The 20,416-nt window shown below is 36.8% G+C and overlaps 6 protein-coding genes across 8 annotated transcripts; 4 read left to right on the top strand and 2 right to left on the bottom strand.

Annotated features, from left to right (window-relative positions):
* Window positions 1-824: 824 nt before the first annotated feature.
* On the top strand, window positions 825-4,075 carry LOC103857788. 2 transcript variants are annotated; one of them, XM_033287791.1, is made up of 3 exons: window positions 825-2,742; window positions 3,256-3,580; window positions 3,665-4,075. In XM_033287791.1, exons 1-3 carry the CDS (start codon window positions 2,249-2,251, stop codon window positions 3,899-3,901), a joined length of 1,056 nt encoding a protein of 351 aa, XP_033143682.1. In that variant the 5' UTR covers window positions 825-2,248; the 3' UTR covers window positions 3,902-4,075. The 2 variants fall into 2 exon arrangements, with proteins under 2 accessions (XP_033143682.1, XP_009133263.1); XM_009135015.3 differs by having other exon boundaries at window positions 833-2,757.
* Window positions 4,076-4,437: 362 nt separating this feature from the next.
* On the top strand, window positions 4,438-11,727 carry LOC103857787 (CBL-interacting serine/threonine-protein kinase 22). The gene is made up of 3 exons (XM_033287790.1): window positions 4,438-10,965; window positions 11,038-11,161; window positions 11,303-11,727. The coding sequence occupies exon 1, from the start codon at window positions 7,407-7,409 to the stop codon at window positions 8,697-8,699; it is 1,293 nt and encodes a 430-aa protein (XP_033143681.1). The 5' UTR covers window positions 4,438-7,406; the 3' UTR covers window positions 8,700-10,965; window positions 11,038-11,161; window positions 11,303-11,727.
* Window positions 10,674-11,642, top strand: LOC103857786 (CASP-like protein 4B1). The gene is made up of 3 exons (XM_009135013.3): window positions 10,674-10,965; window positions 11,038-11,161; window positions 11,247-11,642. Exons 1-3 carry the CDS (start codon window positions 10,736-10,738, stop codon window positions 11,439-11,441), a joined length of 549 nt encoding a protein of 182 aa, XP_009133261.1. The 5' UTR covers window positions 10,674-10,735; the 3' UTR covers window positions 11,442-11,642.
* LOC103857785 (probable WRKY transcription factor 33) lies at window positions 11,613-13,923 on the bottom strand. Its single transcript, XM_009135011.3, has 5 exons — window positions 13,586-13,923; window positions 13,173-13,349; window positions 12,602-13,098; window positions 12,353-12,514; window positions 11,613-12,265 (listed from the first exon to the last, which is right to left on the bottom strand). The coding sequence occupies exons 1-5, from the start codon at window positions 13,802-13,804 to the stop codon at window positions 11,848-11,850; spliced, it is 1,473 nt and encodes a 490-aa protein (XP_009133259.1). The 5' UTR covers window positions 13,805-13,923; the 3' UTR covers window positions 11,613-11,847.
* Window positions 13,924-15,059: 1,136 nt separating this feature from the next.
* Window positions 15,060-16,030, bottom strand: LOC103857784. 2 transcript variants are annotated; one of them, XM_009135010.3, is made up of 3 exons: window positions 15,555-16,030; window positions 15,392-15,474; window positions 15,060-15,270 (listed from the first exon to the last, which is right to left on the bottom strand). In XM_009135010.3, the coding sequence occupies exons 1-2, from the start codon at window positions 15,870-15,872 to the stop codon at window positions 15,400-15,402; spliced, it is 393 nt and encodes a 130-aa protein (XP_009133258.1). In that variant the 5' UTR covers window positions 15,873-16,030; the 3' UTR covers window positions 15,060-15,270; window positions 15,392-15,399. The 2 variants fall into 2 exon arrangements, with proteins under 2 accessions (XP_009133258.1, XP_009133257.1); XM_009135009.3 differs by having other exon boundaries at window positions 15,392-15,461; window positions 15,555-16,018.
* Window positions 16,031-18,774: 2,744 nt separating this feature from the next.
* LOC103857782 lies at window positions 18,775-20,370 on the top strand. The gene is made up of 6 exons (XM_033287300.1): window positions 18,775-19,066; window positions 19,163-19,346; window positions 19,437-19,677; window positions 19,752-19,859; window positions 19,927-20,196; window positions 20,275-20,370. Exons 1-6 carry the CDS (start codon window positions 18,775-18,777, stop codon window positions 20,368-20,370), a joined length of 1,191 nt encoding a protein of 396 aa, XP_033143191.1.
* The last annotated feature ends 46 nt before the right edge of the window (window positions 20,371-20,416 follow it).

The following is a 20,416-nucleotide window of genomic DNA, read 5'->3' as shown; positions in this document are numbered from 1 at the left end:
TTCAAAAACTCAAAATATAACTGTGGATGTCTGGGAATCCATATAGGTTCCACTTCCACATAACTGATACTGACGATTAGTTCAACTTCGAAATTTTAACTGAGACCTAAAAATATGGTTTGATATCGTCTAGCTAAACAAGTGACAACTTAGTTTACGACAATAATCAAACCCAAGACTGAGGTTTAGCTAGGTTTTGTCCCAAGTTCTAAAACCAGACTCATACCGCTTAATTAACTAACTAAACGGAAGATTTCAAAAATCATGAATATAAAAAGCTTAGTATGACATTTTCTTTTTGGTCTAAACCTTAGTATAACATGAAACCTTAGTAAAACTTATACTATATGCTAATTATAATAATCTTTATATATACTTCTTGTTTTAAAAGTACACTTTAATTTTCATATATATATATATCAGAGAGATAAAGAGAGATAACGAGAGAGGTTAAAGTCGACATACAGGGTACAGTTGGCGCTTTTGCTGATATTGTAAGGAAGACTGACTCCACATGCATTGGGTAATCCAGCCGCACGGTCAGCGTTTATATTAGGGAGGGTAGCGACTCTTTTAAGGCAACCGCAAGCTATCTGACGGTCCGAGGGTGTACGGGACAGACCGTTTATACTCCTAATGCCGCTGCAGCACGCACCGCTTATGGTCTCACTTCCTCCCAAGTAGCTTATGCACCGTGCCATGTTGCTGACCACGCTGGCACAGGTCAGAGCCGCGTTCGCTGTGATTGGACCCGCCACAATCATGCATGCTACGAGGAAGCATGCCAACTTCATCAGACCAGCCATTTATCTTTCTTTAATTTGTTTAGAATTTTTTGATGGTTTGCAAAAATGAGATGTGTGTGTAATAATAATTTATGAAGAGAGTTGGGGATCGGATTGAGTGTTTATATAGGAAAATGAGAGTATATGTTATGTATCTGAATGCGATTAAGAGGAATGGAGTAGTTGGTCGTTTTATTTAAACTAGCTACAGGTCCCTATATCTGTAGGACACCTCGTGTATTTAGTTTGACATTTTAGTTGAGAAATTTATCAAAAAATACATAACTTATATTGTTTTGTCCAAAAAAAAAAAATTTGTCCAAAAAAATAAAAATAAAATACATAACTTATATTGTTTCGCCAGAAACATGTATACTTTTTAATCCCAAAACATTAATCAATATATTTATTTCAGATATTAAAATCTATAATACTGAACTGCCAAATAAAACGTGAACATTTTATTATTCCGAAAATACTATATATATATATGTGTGTTTTTTTAAATCAAATTATATATATGTTTTAATTGTCGTGACAAGTTATCTATAAATTTGTTTGACTTTAATTTTCATTTAACAATTATTTACTTATAAGAACAACCTTATCTAACAATATTAAAATGAGATTAAGATGAAATGATGAGGATGTCCATCTCATTAAAAAGAATCATCCATTGGAAAAGCTCTATTCTACCACGTAAATGGAAGAGCCTTGAGATTTTTTTTTTTCGTTTTCGCTGGCTTATTCGTATGATCTAACATTAGTATAAGTATGTTGGAATTGAGTTGTATAGCTTTTCAGAAATCCATTCGAAGAACACAGGGTTGACATATGATTAAAGTAGAAGAAGAATTATGTGTGCAATAATATCCTCATAATATAACAATGTAATCAGACTCAAGTTAGACAAAAATAGATTTTTATATATTGAGGCTTAAACACTAAATAATTACAAAGTATTATTGAATACAACCAAGCTAAGCTAAAGTTGATGATAAAAGGGAAAACTCGTGATAGCGTTTCCACAAATGTGCATTAATTTTGTGAGGTATCTTCTGACACTATCGGTTAGAGATCGCGAAGAGAGACTGGAGTTTGATACTTTATTCCGCAAACTTTGAAATCATCATTTGTTTCCCGAAGTTGCAAAAGTGTTTTGGATCAAACATATAAAGTGGCCCATAACTTGGCCCAAGTCAAGCTAGCAACGTTTTCTCATCCTCAAAGTAAAAAGATCTTCAATCTTCACCGCGGGAACAAAGTCAGCGAAGCATATGAATATGATCATGATCATCATTCATAAAACATATCATAATAATAAAAAATATACAGTCATGGACCATCACTTTCTCTAGAAATTGAAAACAAACCAATTAAATGTAAAGAAACACACGACGAATGTGTCTCTCTCTAACAATCGAAACCGCCAAAAAACCTCGGATCCTTCTCTCTTCTCTTCAATGGCTCTGATGCGAACCAGGAGCCAATTGAAAACATCTTCATTGTCTCCACCGCCACCTCCTCCGTCACCGATCCCTAGAGCCAGAGGATCACGTTCCGCTGCGAACGACATTCTCACCGAGATCATAGAGAGATCGATCCAGGTCCCAGACCTCACGCTCCCTGAATCTCATTCCGGCGGTGAATCTTCTTGTTCACGACATCTGATCCCGGCGGAGATTGATTTCAGGATGTTAACGTCGAGGAGAGAAGGCTCGGTGGATCGGTTGGTTCAATCGGCGAGGGAGTTCGGGGCGTTTCGTCTGAGCTGCCATGGGGTATCGAGCGAGGAGATGCGATCGCTTGTGAGGGAATCGGGTCGGGTTTTCGGAGTTTTGGAGGGGAGAGAGACAGGGTTTCGTCGGAGTGTTGTCGGAAACAGGGATGAGATTGCTTGGGTTCGGTCGTGGAAAGAGAGGATGGAATGGGCGCGCGAGTATATCGGACCGGAAAGGTACCGCTGCTTCAGGTATTGGGCCGTTAATGGGCCTCAAGAAATACGAGTGTTGAGTGTATAGATGTTATTGTGAAATGATCTCTGATAGATGAAGCATTAGAGGTCATTGGTATTTCTTAAGGATAATTACGAGTGTTTAAAAAAGGATAATTACGAAAAGCTAAGCAAAATCATTTTACCTAAACCCAGAAACCAACTCATGGTTGTCTAATCACTGAAATTGTTACATAGCACATATTAATGTAAAGATGTCACTATGTGATTCATATAGTTTGCGTAGTTCTTAATTACTACATTAGTTTTATCCGTAGCCATTTGATGACACATTGTTCCGTTGTTCGTGTAAGTACCAAACTTAGAAACCATTTCACGGTAGTTTAGTGATTGATGACTGAGGATGGGTTGATGGCCTTTACATGATACCTGAAAATGTAGTATGATTTATGAGTGAGGAAATGATTGAGAATATAGACAAAATTAATCTTAGGATCTTTGTTGGACTTATGGCAGCAAAGAAATGGAGAATGTAGCTGATAAACTTGATGGGGTAGCAAGGAAACTAGGGCAAATAATGGTGGAAAACTCAAGGAGACAGACTGATAAGAGGATACAAAGAGGAGAATCAGTGCTCAGAATTTACAGGTACAATCATGAAAACGTAACAGAGCAAAGCCCTCCTTTGCCCAAAGAGACAACCGAAGAAATGCTTCAGTACACACTCAGCCTTCACCTTCCAGCCAAGAACTGCGAGTTCCGTGTCAACTCAAGGAAAGGCCCACTTTCTTTCCACGCAGATCCCGACACTATACTTGTCACTTTTGGTCGCCAGCTTGAGGTATGTATGAACACTATATAAATATGTCAATGGCCTAAATAAAAAAATATGATATAATGTTTGTGATGTAATATATGAAACTAGGAGTGGAGCTTAGGAGAATTCAAATGTCGGAAAGGAGAAATCATATACCATCCAGATGCATATGGCTCTTACACTTCATTCTCCGTAGAGCTAAAGTGCATGTCTCTTTTCTTATCACAAACTTCTATTGCAACGACTCCCAAAACATTCTCTTTAACCCATCAGATTGTCACTGCATTACTCCTACTCTTTCTCTTCCAATCTTTATGGATTTATGGATCTCATATGTCAGCTTAGAATCTACATGTGTATTATTTTCTTTGTGGGAGACATGCGTACATTTCAATGTTTGATGATGTACTGGTAATTGTGTTTATGTATTAGGCCAAGCTACGGTTGTATATGTAAACACAACACACGGTGACGAGAAAACAAAAAGAAAAAACAGTACAAAAGTTTTTTTAATGTCAATGTAGAGTTGTTTGACATTTTTAGTTTGAACAATTTGAGTCATATTGATCAACGTCAGAAACGCCAAATATTTGTTTTCAGCAATGTGCAATCAATGGAAAACATATCTCGTTGTGTTTGTTCTTGAATTAATACCTTGTTCCTCTCTTCTGATGGGCTTGGGATAATATTATTGTCATATAAAAATATGATTAAATGTAATTTTGTAATTAAATTTTTTAGAAAACCACAATACAAATCCTTGAAGATTATTGAACTCATTGGAAGATTTTTAGTTTTTAATGATTTGTTTTATCATAAATACTCCAAATATCGTTGTTGTTTTTTTTAATCAAAAATATCGTTGTTTTAAAAACGTACTATCTCATATTTTGTTTCCTCAATTTTGTATATATAATAAGAAAATTAAGACAAGATGATATGTTTAACAAAGAAGAAACTTCCTCGATTAAGGGTGACTGTGGTGCGATTGTGATGGTACATACGACGAATTGCGTCCAGACCGTACACGAGTACGGCGCTGAAGATCTCTTTGAAGCATATGTGTCTTTATTCGTGATGACGATAACGATGAAAAGATCAATAATAATAATAACATAAAAATGATGGTGATGTATATCTTCTCTCAAAAGAATTGATGTTTCCATCATGCATAGAGGCACAACTAGAAAAGTTGACCCAGCAGCCATGTCTATTGCTATGATGATTGAGTGACTGGGATCATACTCCGGGATGACGGTGATCTGACGGTGGATGGTACAACCAAAGTGACCTGTCCATCTTGCGTTACAAAAAAATGGCTGAAGGTTGCATGTTTCAGCCGAAATTGTTCGAAGATCATATGTTATAGACACTGCTAGGGGAAAGAATTAAACAAAAATGTCACTAGTGTATAAGTTTGTCCAAAAATAATTTTGTCAAATGATGTTAGCAGCTACCAAAAGTACTCAACTATATAATCAACAGAGATCATCATGACGATGGTCAGTGAATATATTAATTAGGTGTGTTTATTTTAATCTAAGAAACATGGTATCTATTACATCTATCTGAGTATAACTTCATTTTTATAAAAAGAAAAATATAGTTGTTTTAGTTTACAAAAAAAAAAAATATAGTTGTTTCATAACATATATACGTGTTTCTACGCTTATGAGTCATGATAACAGCTGCTATTAAACTTAACAACAATGTAGGAGCAACATTTTCAACAATTTATTTTAAATCTCTGAAAAGAACTTCCTAAAAAGAATTTACTAGTTGTAGGTATAACTTTCACGTTAGATAAATTTACTAAATATTTTGACAATTTGTTTATATTAAATTGAACTGTAAATAGATAGCAAATACCGTTACGAAATCTATTATTATATTTATAAACTATAAATGACTAAATGCGCAAGAGATTTTCTCATTGAGTTCTAAAAACAAGAGTTTGTCTGTATTTGTTTGTTTACTTTGTCGAGTTTTTACCTTTGTATCTTTTATTAGTTCTTTTTAAAAATAATATTTTAACAAGTTCACGTCTATCTGAGGATTAAATTTGGCTTTTTCAACACTAAAAGGGTATTAATTAGTTTGATTTTATAACTCCACGCACGAACGATTTGGATCCACGAATCCAACTTTATCAGTTTATCTCTTATTAATACTTCTTTTAATTTATTTTCGAGCTATCAAAAAGTAATTATTTTATGCTGACGTAGAAGTTCAAACAGTATTCAAATTTAGTTGTTAATGTTTTGGACCTTTTGGTCACTCATATTTTAATGTTTTTACTTTTAATTGATAAGAAAATGCAAGCCTTGAAGGCAACTAGAGATGCACCGCTTCAGTCATTAAGGGGTGATTTAATGTAATAATGTATCCTAACTTCACATAATTTTTACAACTCCATTTTAAATACACAGACTGTATATTGTTAGCAAAAAAAAAACCATGTATTTTATATTTATATCATCGTATCTGACCTGAACGTCTTTATATGCAAATGCTAGTGCATTTAGGGTTTCTTAAAGTTTTGCATATTACAGAAAGGAATTCCTTACACAAACCAAAAGGGTGCTCTGGCTACTTGAGTGATCGGTCCTTCCCATAAGTAATTGACCTTCTGATGACTCTCATCTCTTAAGACATGAGCTTTGTCTTTAAAAGGAGCTATCGCTCTCAATCATGGAGTAACGGCTTCTCCGCGCAATTATAAATTAATGTTTTAAGGAACAGTATTTTGCATATTTCAAGAGCCATAAACTAGTAAGTTAGCTTGGCTTGTAAGAACAAAGCATACAAAATTTTACGGGATTTTCGAGATCAAAATGAATGATCTTGAGTACATCTTGGCTCGATAATAGTTTCAATAATCCTCTGATCAACTTTAATTCAGAGGAGATAAAAAAAAATTGTAACTCAAAGGAGATAATTCTGATGAAGATGATCAAGATGAATTATCTCCTCTTATCAACTTGGTTCTATAAAAGAGAATTAAACATGGGTAAATTTACTAGAAAACAATGAATTAGTCAGCTTCATCAAAAGGTGTTAAAAATCATCTTCATCAGGATTAAGGTGTTCTTTAAGAAGAACAAGCATCACTCTTTTCATACTTCATTTCGATCTGACTTTTTGCTAGATACTCCAAAGTTCCAAACCACCTTAATTACCATGTAAACCATTAGTGAAGCTTAGACCATCTACATACAGGCTGTCTACATATTGCTTAACATTCAACGACAGCAACGACGATCCATGTTGTTGTTTTCATATTATTCAAACATTTTTAAATCGATTTTATTTATTTAAAATTGCTATAGTTCTTTTGTTATGATGTTTTTCCATATATGTCGAGTTCACCAGCTCCTGCATATATATTATAAATATCAAGACTTTCAAGTTTCAATCCCACCTGGAATTATAATAATATTTTGGTTGACCTCACAATAACAAAAAGAAAAAGAACATGGACCACATATTGGGAAGAATCATGAAAAGCTGTTCCTTGAATTTAAATAATTTAATATTTATATTTTGATATAATCTAATTTCGTAACTTTATCCTAAAAATGACTATGCAGTAAGTGTTTTTGTGTTTTCGATAAGGTAGGAGACTTAGTTAGTATATCCGTAACTTAGTTCGAATTAGTAATATCATAAAAAATATAGCATTGAAATTGTCCTAAATGATGTTGTTTATTTGTTTATCCATAAAAAGTCAAAAGAATATTAAAACCTTTTTAAATTAGATTACGTGGCAAGTTGAGTTTCAATAAGTACAACCGCGCGCATGTCTTTCCAATTTGTATTACCGTTTCTATTTTGCGTTTTTATCTGTTAAATGGCCGAAGAAGACTCTTCCGACTCCATCATCGTCAACGTCGACGGAGATGACAACAAATCAGCGTTATTCGGCAAGTACGACATCAAGAAGCATCTCGGCAGCGGCGCGTTTGCCAAAGTCTACGAAGCGGAGGATCTCCACAACAAGGGCCAAAGCGTTGCGATCAAAGTCGTCCAAAAGAAGCGTTTAAAAGACGGTCTCACGGCGCACGTCAAGCGAGAGATCTCCGTCATGCGCCGCCTCCGCCACCCTCACATCGTCCTCCTCTCCGAAGTCCTCGCCACCAAGACGAAGATCTACTTCGTCATGGAGCTAGCCCAGGGCGGCGAGCTCTTCTCCAGAGTCTCGAGCAACCGCTTCACGGAGAGTCTCAGCCGGAAGTATTTCCGCCAGCTGATCTCCGCCGTGAGGTACTGCCACGCGAGAGGCGTTTTCCACCGCGATTTGAAACCGGAGAATCTCCTCCTCGACGAGAAGCGAGACCTCAAGGTTTCGGACTTCGGTCTGAGCGCGATGAAGGAGCAGATCAAAGCCGATGGGATGCTCCATACTCTCTGTGGAACTCCGGCGTACGTGGCGCCAGAGCTTCTCACGAAGAAAGGCTACGACGGATCCAAGGCGGATATATGGTCATGCGGCGTCGTTTTGTTTCTTCTAAACGCCGGTTACTTGCCCTTTAGAGATCCCAACATCTCCGGATTGTACCGGAAAATCCGCATGGCGCAATACAGAATGCCGGAGTGGACTTCTTCCGGTCTCCGACACCTCCTCAGCCGCCTCTTGGAGCCAGATCCGGAGAAACGGATCACCGTTGAGGAGATTCTAAAGGATCCATGGTTCAACCACGGGGTAGATCCGAGTGAGATGATTGGTATCCAAGCAGACGATTACGACCTTGAAGAAAGCGGGAAGAAACTAAACGCCTTCGAGTTGATTGCGTCTTCATCTACGGCGAACCTCGCAGGTTTGTTCGGAAACTTTGTGACGCCGGATCATTGTGATCAGTTTGTCTCCGATGAGAATCCAGCGGAGATTATGGTTAAGGTTGTGGAGGTTGCGAAGAAGATGAATCTTAGGATTGCGAAGAAGAAGGAGAGAGCGGTGAAGCTGGAAGGGCCACAAGGAGTAGCTAATATCGTAGTTAAGATTCGGAGACTAACGGATGAGTTAGTGATGGTGGAGATGAAGAACAAGCAAAGAGACGTTGGAATAGTTTGGGCTGATGAGCTTAGGCAAAAGCTACGTCGTTTGATTAACCAACCGGTTAATAGAGTTCCTGATAAACCGTAAAAATGGTTATTATACAAAACCAATATACTCGGATTTTTCGACATATTCCACTCGTGAGGTTTAACAGTTGAAAAAGAGACTCAGTTTTAATTTTTTTAATTCATTGAGGATTCGAGAAGCATTATGGTGAACCGGTTCGGTTTGCATTGGAGCAGAGATAGTAATCTCGTTGTACATAAAAACAAAAGAAAAAAGGAGACTACGAACCAGGATTCAATTTTTAGTTTTTTTGGGAGTATAATTAAACACAAAAGACTAAATTATTTGCTTTATTCAAATTGGAGAGAAATTGAATAAAGACTCTGGTTTGGAATATGGAGTCTTTTTGGTGTATGTGTGTGATTGTGTATGTGTTTTGGAAACTTGAGTCCTTGTTTTTGCCAAGGGAGAAGCCAACAGTTTGTAATATTTATCATTGTTGATTGTCTTTGGGAATATGAAAAATCTTTTGGGTATGTTTTTTTGTATAGTATTATTTTAAGCTATGAAAGTCTCTTTGCAACATTAAATTATCTTATAAGAGTACTAAATCATTCACAGACAAAATATTCAATATTTTTTTTTCAATTGAAAACCCATTGGCTTGAAGAAATGCATAATGGTGGTGGTCAATGCAATTTTTGATAAAGTTTTTCCGTTTGGTGAGTTCTAAAGATTTTAAATTTGTCAATGTTAATATCTAAGTCCTAACACAACATAGTGAAAGACTACAAACAAGTTAAGGAAACATATTTTGTAGTGTTGATCAGTTTCATTATTTGAGCTTTATCTTGATCAATCATGTCATACATGTGTGGTATACTTAGTCAAGATCTCAGTATCTAACCACAACAAGAGGCTAATTCATCATTTAATCACTTAAAACTATAAACTTGACTCGTTTTCTGTTGAACTATTATTGTACATGATAAGTGGAAACCTAGACCATCTGTTATGAGTTTGGAACTAACTAATCTCTTCCTATAAAACCATAAATAGACACATTTTTTGGGATACTTTAGTATATTTGAAAAGCAAAAACAAAAAAAATATTTAATGGAAAATATTTTTGTCCACTTAACACTTTTTGGTTAGTTTTTCTTGAAGCAGAAAATTTTAGAAAATCGAAATGTAAAAGAGAAGATGAGGAACCCAATGACTCTCCAAACCAAGTAGACGTTTTTGTTATTATTTGGAATCCTAAATTCCAAATTGTAAAATCGATGTCTTATGGATGATCAAAAGTTAGTAATCTTGGGTGGAATCATAGGAATAAAATGAGTTTTATTGTTTGGACTTCAAAATTGTTGTAGGAAAAATTATGTTGAGAGCGTTGTGTTTAAATAAGATGCATATTCCTCAATCCAAATCGAGATTTGCTGGATTTGATTTAAAATTTGACGGATTAACACTCTTTTGAAAGTTAGTTTATTTTAGTATTTTGCATAATTGTTTTGGGATGTTTAACATAGTTCATACCTATAGCCTATAGGATTGGAAAATATGTACAGATTTCCTATATAAGGAAGCTGGAGAACAAGGTGTGTTATATTTTCTTGTAAATCAGACAAAGTCAGATTTCCGTAAAACAGTTTTACTATCAACCAAATTTAATTTAATAAAATGGATAGTAAGAAAATTGTTTTTGTGTCAATAGCAAAGTGTAACAAAACCTATATGTAGTTGATTCTGCGAATAACCAAAAGAGAGATTTTTCTCTGAAATTTCAAGTTTGATCAAAGCCATAATCAAAAAGGAAAGGAAATTTAGCAGAAAAGGATGATAATCTCTTTACAAGCAAGTTCTAAATAATTATATCAGTCCAGCCAATAAGAGCCACAGGCTTCGCTGTCTGTTAATCAACAAAATGCACGCCACGTGTAACTTCCAAGCATTGGTTAACAACTTAATCACAGTCATTTACCTTAATCACTCCCGCCATCACGCGTTTTCCTCACTTAACTACGTTCCAAAACCCGAATTAAGAGTTCCTTATCCTCCCCGATTCTTCACACATAACCGATTCCAATCAATCACAGCTTCGAGATCAAACCGGCATGTCGACGAATCCCGATAACCAGAAACCGGTCGAACCTTCCGACGTCGAGGCTGCTGCGCCAACGACGTTTTCCGCGATTACTCAGAGATGGAAAAGAGAGGACACGATAAAGAAAGCATCTCCGATCACGAGAGGACTAGCTCTTATCTTCTCCATCCTCGCCTTCGTAATCATGGTCTCTAACAAACACGGACCCGGTCGAAACTTCGACGAGTACGAAGAGTACAGGTGCCACTCTACGATTGATTACTTTTGAATTTTTGAAAATTCGTGTATTAAAAAAATTAGAGATTGTTTCAGATACGTGGTGGCCATCGCGATTCTCGCAACGTTATACACTGCGTGGCAAACGTTTGTACATCTCTCGAAAAGAGACTTCTTTGATCGCCGGACATCAATATTTGTCGATTTCTCCGGCGACCAGGTAACGTAGAGAAGCTTATTATCATGTTTAAAGTTTAAAGTTTTGATCTTTTGATGTAAATCTGAATTTCTTTGTGGTGTTGTAGATTGTAGCGTATCTTCTCATATCAGCTGCGTCCTCTGCGATTCCGTTAACTAATAGGTTCAGAGAAGGTCAAGATAACATTTTCACTGATTCTGCTGCTTCAGCTATCACCATGGCTGTACTCGCCTTTGTGTCTTTAGCTCTCTCTGCTCTCTTCTCTGGTTACAAACTCTCTACTACTCATTCTTTTGTCTGAATTTGCTTAAGCCTCTCCCTTTGCTTCAGTCCTTTGTTTATATGGTGTTGGTCTCTGTGATAAGTGTAAATGTCATTCTTTTATGTGAGTGAGCGTCTCTGTGACTCTCTGTATGTGTTTTGGTAAAATTGTATTCAAATCAATGGAATGAACTTGTTATAAGATTGTAAATTCATGTAAAAAGTGATTGGTTTTATTCCATTTTTCTAGTTGTATGGTACAGAAGAAAACTAAAGATAGTATAACATTACAGGCGTGTGAAAGCTCGCTCTCGCATGAGCCATTTTTAAAAAAAAACAAATGAAATAATTTTCTCTATGGACTATAGACTATATAGTCTTAGTATCTGCAGGATCACTAGTAAGTAGTTAAACCCTTTTTCTATGATAAACAGATTCCCTTTTCTTCAAGACAAGAACGAATCAAGAAACGAGGATGACTCATCGTTTGGTTCTTCTTTTGCTCTAGAGAATCCACCAGCGAAGTCGTTTCGTTGCGTTTGAAGGTTGTTGTTGTTGTTGTTCATAGCGTAACCATAAGGCCCTGCATTAGTGTTGTTGTTGTTGTTTTGAAGCATCTGGAGCGTATATGGTGGTCGAGAAGAAGTAGTGTAGTTGGTGTGACCAGCTATAGCAGCTGGTCTAATTGGGGCTGAAGAAGGGTCTTGTACCGGTCTGTTTGTGGCGTAACCGCTTCCACGAGCTGCAGGTACGTCGTGGTTATGTTTCCCTTCGTAGGTTGTGATTACTGCTCTCAGATCTTGTGATGCTCTCTCGACATGTTTCCTCACTGGACAACCGATGGTTGTGCACTTGTAGTAGCTTCTGTGATAAGAAACATAAAGATGTTAGTTTCTTGGAGCCTTAGCTTATGATGTTGACAAAAACAGATGTTATGTTTTATGTTATTACCTTGGATTTGGGTTTCCTTTAACGACTTTTTGGCCGTATTTTCTCCATCTGTAACCGTCGTCAAGAATGTCGATATCACTTGTTGTCTGCACAACAATTCTTGGCTCTCTCACTGTCTTGCTTCCATTACCATTCCCACCGTTTGTCTCACTTTCTCCTTTCCTGATAACACAAAAACATGTTAGAAACTTTCTGATTCAAGATTGTTCAAAGATTAGACGAGTTTAGTGGGTGCTGATGATCTCTTACCATCTCTTTGCTTCAGGTTCACTCCCACATTCTTCTTCTCTGCTGACAACCGATGAGCCTCGCTCAAACTCATCGTCTCCAACAGAACCAGAAGTAGTGTTATCATCTTGTTGGATTGCAAGGGAATCAGAGTGACTGAAACTATTATCAAGGCTGGCATTGAACACAGCTGAATGAAATGTTGAAGAAGAAGACGAAGATGATCTTCTGGTGGATTGAGGTTTAGGATGGTTATGGCTTCCCTTATAGACAATCTCTGTGATCTGACCTTCCAAAGATCTCTCCACTTTCTTCTTTGTCGGACAGCTTGGGAAAGTACACTTGTAGTAACTCCGAGGATTCTCGCTCCCTTTCACCTGTTTCTGACCGTACTTTCTCCAGTTGTAACCGTCCTCTCCTTTCCTTTGCTCCCTTACATTGTAAGATACAGCTTGATGAGTGTTGCTGTTGTTTAGAGTTTGGCTCCATTGATCTGACTGGTTCTTCCTCTCTTGTTCCTGAACACACAAAAACATATAAATAAATTTGAAAGGAAAAAGGTGATTTGAAGAGCTGTTGAGAAGGAACATACCTGTGCCTGAAAGATAGAACTGTTTGTTGCTGTTGTTGTTGGTGCAGAAAGTGTTGATGATTGTGTCTGAAATGAGAAATCGAAGTAGTTAATGTTGTTGTTCTTCTCTTCCTTAGTTACATTTTTCTGATTGCTTTCGTTTGTAATAAGAGCTCCTGTGGTTGGAGAAGCAAGAACCTGCAAAAAAAACAACCAAGAATATTATCAAGAATGGTTCTGAAACACAGACTCTCTTTCTAAAAAGGAACCGTTGACTCATTGACTTTATCACATCCGATCAAAATTCATTTTCTTGAATACAAGAGATGTTAGAGTAATGATCTTTTCAAGAAAAGAGCCAACCTCATATAGTCAGTCGATAGTTTCAAATTTTATCTCTAAATAAAAATCGAGTAAAAGAGAGAGAGGCTTACGTTAGCAGAGGAGGCAACAAACGCAGGGGAATCGAGGAAAACAGAGGGACTGAAACAAGTTGAAGGAGAGATTGAGACTGAAGAAGGAGCAAAAGATCTAAAGTTTGGGATCTCAAGATCTTCCAAAGATGCTGATGATCTTCGTGACCAGTTAGCAGAACCACTCATGTTTTGTCTGGTTGTGTTATTGTCTATATGAAGAAGGGAAGAAGCAGCCATACATAAAAAAAATTGAAGCTTTCTTTATTTTAAGAAAGACCAACTTCAGATATATATAGAAAGTGTTTCTTACGAGAGCTTGGAAGAAGATGTGATGGGCTCTTGAAATGTTTATGTATATGTTCGTTTTATGTCTGTATATATAAAAACATATTGCATGGTCTGATTGGTTAGTTTATTTTTAGTTTTGTTTTTTAATGGAAGAAATGAAATAAAATGTAGTTTCTGAGAAGGTGATAAAAGTTTGACCGTTGAAAATATCAGAAGGTGGAGAAGAAGGGTGGGGGAGACTGGTCAGACCTGGTGGCCTTGACTTTGAACGAGGCGGCTCTCATCATCTTCTTTATTCTTTAGGATGCATTTCTGACTGCCACGTGTGATTTATTCGTGTTCAATTAATTTGGATAAATATATGATACCAAAACATTTGGGTGAATCTTTTCTTTCTTGTTTGCTATGGACTATGGTGTTAGCTTTTTTGTCTTATTTGTTGGTTTCAAGATGTTTGTTCTGTGAATTCGCCGGCTCGCCGGCTTTAATCTCTGAAAAGGTTGTCGGCTTTGCGTTGTGACGTTCTGTTTCTAATGTTTAAATAAATTCATAAACATTTAAATTTTTTATTTTGGTGAAACTGGGATTGCTTTAGTAGGTAGTAGTAATAGTAGTAAAAGTCATCTCTTTCTTTTCCAAGCACATGAGTAGAGATTAAGAGTGTGATTAATTAGCAAAACCTCTTAATTAAAGTCTTTATTTGTTTACTCAGAGTTGGTTTCATTTGATAAACAAAAACTTTTTTGTCCATCAGATTTGCATCATATAGCATACTCAATAATGGACTTTAGCTTATGCTAATGCGATTACAGAGAGTTACTATACTACCAACCATAAATGTCGGTCTGATGTGTTTTGTTGACATGCTTTTAATATGACATGAGTCGATACTATTAATTAGCTTAGAATCAACTACTATATAGACGACTTCCAATTAAATCTTTCCTATTAAGCTCAAGTCCGTGAAACTATTATCGCTAAAATTTTAATTCGGAAGACTCTTTATATGGAGTACTAATTTAATAATTTTAAATTCTTACATTATTCATATATATTTCTCGCTATATTCTTGGAGCCTTTATGACACTTTTGTTCCGACAGAATCTCAATTACTAATCTCCACTCCGTTACTATTTACATGAGAAAAGTGGTAAAACTAATACCCTAAACCCCTTTTTTCACTGCTACAAAATCAGCAAAAGGCTTTTCACAAAGAAAAAGAGAGAAATAATAAAGCAAGATATGTAACAAAATGGTTTAGCAAACACCAAAATTGATTTGGGCGGAGACAAATAGTGTTTATTGTATGAACTCGGAACATCCAATATGTGAGACAAAACAGAACACAAACAAGCTCTTTCTAAATGATATATGATACTACTCAGAATGCGAATCTGAATCACTTGCGTTGTAACCTGACAAAAGACAAATCAAGCACAAAAAAAAAAACACCAAATCAAAGTGTGAAATACAAAAAGAAATAAGGAACCTTATTTTCCGACAGAACAGCAAGGTAAGTTGTGATATAAACCAAACCTGGTCGTTTATTCATAACTTTCCACACAGACGAACGAACTTTTGATGCTTTCGTAATCCAAACCCTCCCCTGCGTAAAGACACTAACTTTTCAGAAACTGAATCCACTTCAATGACTAAACCCTAAAAAGCTAAAGTGATGAGATATGGAAAAAGGAGAAACCTTTCGAGCATCTTTGGGAACTCCGTAGCCAGAGTTATACATCTGACCCAATACAACTTGCATAGTGATGTTCCCAGCTTTTGCTTCTTCAAGAGTGTCTTCAAACCACCGTTTCGCACAATCCGATACCACGGCGGAAAGCGGGACGCTGCGGCGGCTACTGCCGCTGGAGGTGGTGGCGGCGGAGGAATCTTTGTCGGGACTGGCCATGGTGTTGTTGGAGGATACGGGTCGGATCGGTTTCGATGATTTGACGAATTTGGATGCTGCGGCGGACGCGCCTCTTAGAACTGTTGTGATAGGAATTGGTTTTACCATTTATTGTAAATTAATATATATATAAAAAAAAAAGGAGGAAGAAGGGAGATTTCGATTCACAGTCTCTTATTTTGGTTTGATTAGGGTTGTGTGATTTTTCTTGCGCCGAATGATCGTCAGCATGATGGGTTTAAGCAATCTCAACCACATCCGGTTTACGGTTTGGTTTTCATTTGGTTTACGGTTTTATACAAACTTTCTAACATAACAAGATTGGTTCAGTTTGGTGGATGGTTTAGTTCAGTTCGATTCTATTTATCCAATACATGAGACCATGGTCTAGGAGGTGCCTATCCAAAATGGTTCGAGTAAAATCGGTCTAAATTGTTCCAAATCAGTTAAATTTTTAAAATTAATTTAAATTATTCTAAAATTAAATTAAATAATCATATTAGTACAAATTCACAAACTTATCTAATTTTTAATGTTTTTATATCTAATTTTGATAATTCAACACAATAGTTTTATAACTAAACTGTGAAACTAAAATATTTTATATGAATGTAAAATATATACAAAATAAATCAAATTATGGTTCCAAATAATCAGCTTAGTTGCTAGCTTTCTATAAACTGCATAGTTCCCATCTATCAATTTTTTGAACATTGCATGAGACAATGAATACTTACTTATGTATTTGAAATGATTCCATTTAGATAGTTTTAGGTTAGTTGTGTAACTACTATGCTTTGTTTTCAGGACAACTTGAGCTTTCTGAAACATGCGCATCTGTGTCGTCCTCGTAATCTTCGTTTTTAGCTCGTGGTTTTGAGGCAGCATGGTCAGCCAAAAGATTATTCTCTTCAGAAAGATCTGCTGACTGAGTTCTCTGATTGCAACGGCTCTTCTGATGCATTGGTCACAAACTCTCCAGGAAGTTGTTTTGATTTGTCAGTTCCTAGAGATACAGACAGCTCCCATTTTGAATATTCAAGCTAGAACCAATGGGTGATGTGGCTGATGGAGCAGAACTACTGGCTTCGCCTGATTCTCCCATGAAGGTGGGAGTAAAAGAATATGGAGCCTTCCCAATACGCCATTGCATAGGAGGAAGGGGCCGCAGTGGTGGCATGTCTTCCTGATTGGGTGGAATAGTCTCAGGGATCAAACAAAAGCTAGGGAAAAGTAATAGGATCCACATTCAACTTTTGCTTTGGACTACTCGAGTGTATGCCTGCTAACCATGTGGTACGAACTCTAAGCCCCTGGAAAAACTTGACTGCATCAATTCTTCATCTTCTAATGCACTGCTTTGACGAGGTGTTTGTACTTTAACTGACTGTTCGATAGTTAAACTCTCTAAGAAGTTCGGATTGTTCAGTGGTGAAGAATCTATGCGATTTTCATCAAGAATGCTTTTACAAGGCGATTTGGTTTCTGCGTCTCTGTCACTTTGATCCTGGAGATGTCATGGGACTTAATTCACTACCTGGCAGGTCTTTATTGTCTACGGAAGTACCCAGACCTTCTGAAGATACTTCCAGAGGGCTCTTCTGGATTTCATTTTCTGCTAGTTCCCGTTAGACTCTACAGCTGTATCATGGCAAATCTCCCCAGCTCCGGAAGACGATTTAGAAGTATTGGTCGATATCCAACGCAGACAACCTATCAAACTAGTAGATGACGGCCTAACCACATGGTTGACATCATCACTGGAAATGTCACACAGCAAGGTCTTCCTTCGAGACAATGTCTGCGGCTGTATTGTCCAGCCCTGGAAGTTCATGAAAGCCTTCATCATGCATATAACTGGAATGAAATTCAGCAGGTATATCTAAGATCTGTTCATCGATTTTGCTACAAGTCGGTGAATCATCTCCCACCGATTTCTCTCCTCCCGAGTTAAAATCAGAAGTCAACTTGCTATCACATTCAGCAGGAATGGGCATTCCATTCTCCAGTGTGTCTTCATGGGACTCTAATACAGATACATCCGCAGTGGTGCCTTTGGAGATCTCAGCATTTGAGCTTCGGCCAGCAACTGCATTAGCCACTGTGACTCAATCGGTTTCATCATCTGAATTATCTCCTGAGTTTGTCTCAACATCATAATCAGCGAGAGGTAACTGTTCAAATACTTTTTAAACACTTTTTAGTAATTTTATAGAGGGTTTTTGTATATAAATCGTTTTCGGAAATATTTTGCTATTTTTACAATATTTTTCTTGAAAATTACAATGTAATTATCATGTTGCACAAAAAAAGAAAACAATGTAATTATCGTTTTTCATAATAGAAAACAATTGGATATTCTGACACGATACCATGCGTCGTCTCACGCTACGTGACGCTCCATATACCTTCATACATCAAACCTCGTGGATGTAGTTTGTTTTTTTTCTTTTAACCACAACTACAAAAAAAAACGTAATCATTTGAATATCCGGGTGCTAGGATATTTGTTTCACTATTTCAGTAACAAGAAAAATTAGTTAATAAGTAAGTGTCCATAAAAGTTGACCATAAGTTTTGCTAATGTTTTGAGGAAGTCGAGGAGTCAAGTGAAAGATAAAAAATGAGATAAGAGTCTCTTGGAGTTCACTGTATTTTTCTGCTGGAACATCAGTGCTTTAACTTAGTTGTATATATATAGATATGTAATGTAAGTTTAACGTTTAAAAAAAGTTCAACGGTACATTTTTATCTTCTAACAAAAACATACGTCTTTGGATCACTTATTTAGCTCGCCGCTCCTTTGGATATATCTGGTAACAACTGAAAAGTCTGCTCTCGTTTTCTATAATTCTCCTAAGGTGTGGTTTCTCTTTAAGCTTACGTACTAACCATTGCCTCTCGTAGCTCCAAGTTTAAGTTTGAATTAGAGCCGACGAGTGACGACTCATTAATTGTTGTTTAAATCTTTTTTTTTTTCCTTTTATGTTTGGGAGTATCAGGTTCAAACATGTCTTATATTCCTCCACACAAGCGCCAATTGAAGGATCCCGTTAGCCCTTCCCCTTTTCCAGATTCTCTAGCTACAAAAGTCATGAAAAACACTGACTTCAAAAGTAGCAGTGTTAAAGTCAATATAGCATATTCAAGAGATGCCATTTTCAAATGGTTTCTTATTGGTTCAAAGGGAATATCGGATGAGGTTCCTCCATCTATTAAGCTTGTGCCGGTGTCTTCGGATTCTTCTGATAGCAGATATGGAGAAAAATCTTTCGTATTGATGAACACTAATGTAGAAAAAGGTAACACTAGTTTCTAAGTATTTTGTAACTACCATGATCCTTCTTGCCTAAAGAAGAAAACACTCTCTTTTATTTTTTTAATATGTTTGTACTCAGAAAATGTGATAGCTGAGGAAAGTGAAGAAGAAGAGAGAACTCGGTGGATGTTAATAGCAGAGAAGGTTGAGAAGGATCTTGTCGTTGCATATGAGCAAGCTAAGAAGGGAATGCAGGATCATCATCTTTCAGATAATGCGAAACTGAGATTGGTTGCTAGGTTTGGTAAAATTCTCTTTCGTAGGTAAACATTTCAATTTTGTCTTAGATCTTTAAATTTCTAATTACAAATATCATTAGCCCTTGTTTTCTAACATATACTACATACAACTAGGATTCATGCTGGTCCTGTAACTGAATATTGGCAAGCAAAATCATCAAATAGGACATTCTGTACGGATGTCCCAACCTCGTTCATACAAAACATAAAGTCTAAGGCTATTCCAAGCCATGAATTTTGTATAGACTTGGAAAAGGAAGTGTATGTTGTGCAGATATCGCATTACACTCGTCCTCATTCAACCATCAGATGTAAATGTACCGTGAAGGAAGATGGAAGTCTCAGTATGTACAAGGCAAGGCTTGAGCCCTTTCTGTGAACATATATATAAACATCATCAATGATATTAACTTGGACCTTTTGGTGCAGGCTGAGCTGAATCCTCTAAGGCATTTGGTTGTTGATGTGTCGTGCATCGATAAGAATCTTGATATGAGGTTTATGCTCGCCGGGAAAAGGAAGATGTTTACCCTAACGGTGAGTTGATTTTGATATAGTTATGCTTTTCTTGAACTTATCTTGGTTATATTTCTATGATAAGCAGGAGAAAGAGAGAAGTAACATTCAAAGAATGCTGGATTCAGTAACTGTAGATTCGACTGTGAAAGGGGGATTAACGTGGCCGCATGGTAAACCTCCATCTGAAAATGGATACACAATATTTGAAGTTTGTCATGTTAGAGCTACTACCTACAAAAACAAGACTCTCAGGCTAAGGGTCAGAGAGACTAATGGGTATAGTGAGAGGTTTGGGACATGGGAAGTTGAGAGGGGAGTGACTTTGATACTTCAAGACATCAACACTAAGTTACAGGTAAACTGTTTTTCTTTTGCGTCTTTGAAACCTTTATTGAATTGAGGTTACAATGATTATTACCCTTATGGTGTGCAGGAGCAGAACATTGAGAGGGGCTGTGTTTTAGAAATGCTTAGAGATGCTCTTGGAACCATTTGGGACTTCTTGCATTGTGATGCCTCTCTTACGTGATGAGGAACCATAAGATGTTGCTGGTGTTATTTCGGATTATCTTATA

The sequence above is a fragment of the Brassica rapa genome, chromosome A03, assembly GCF_000309985.2.
Source record: "Brassica rapa cultivar Chiifu-401-42 chromosome A03, CAAS_Brap_v3.01, whole genome shotgun sequence".
Taxonomy (NCBI): domain Eukaryota; kingdom Viridiplantae; phylum Streptophyta; class Magnoliopsida; order Brassicales; family Brassicaceae; genus Brassica; species Brassica rapa.
The sequence above is the reverse complement of the archived record's forward strand: the minus strand, read 5'-3'. Positions and strand labels throughout refer to the sequence as shown.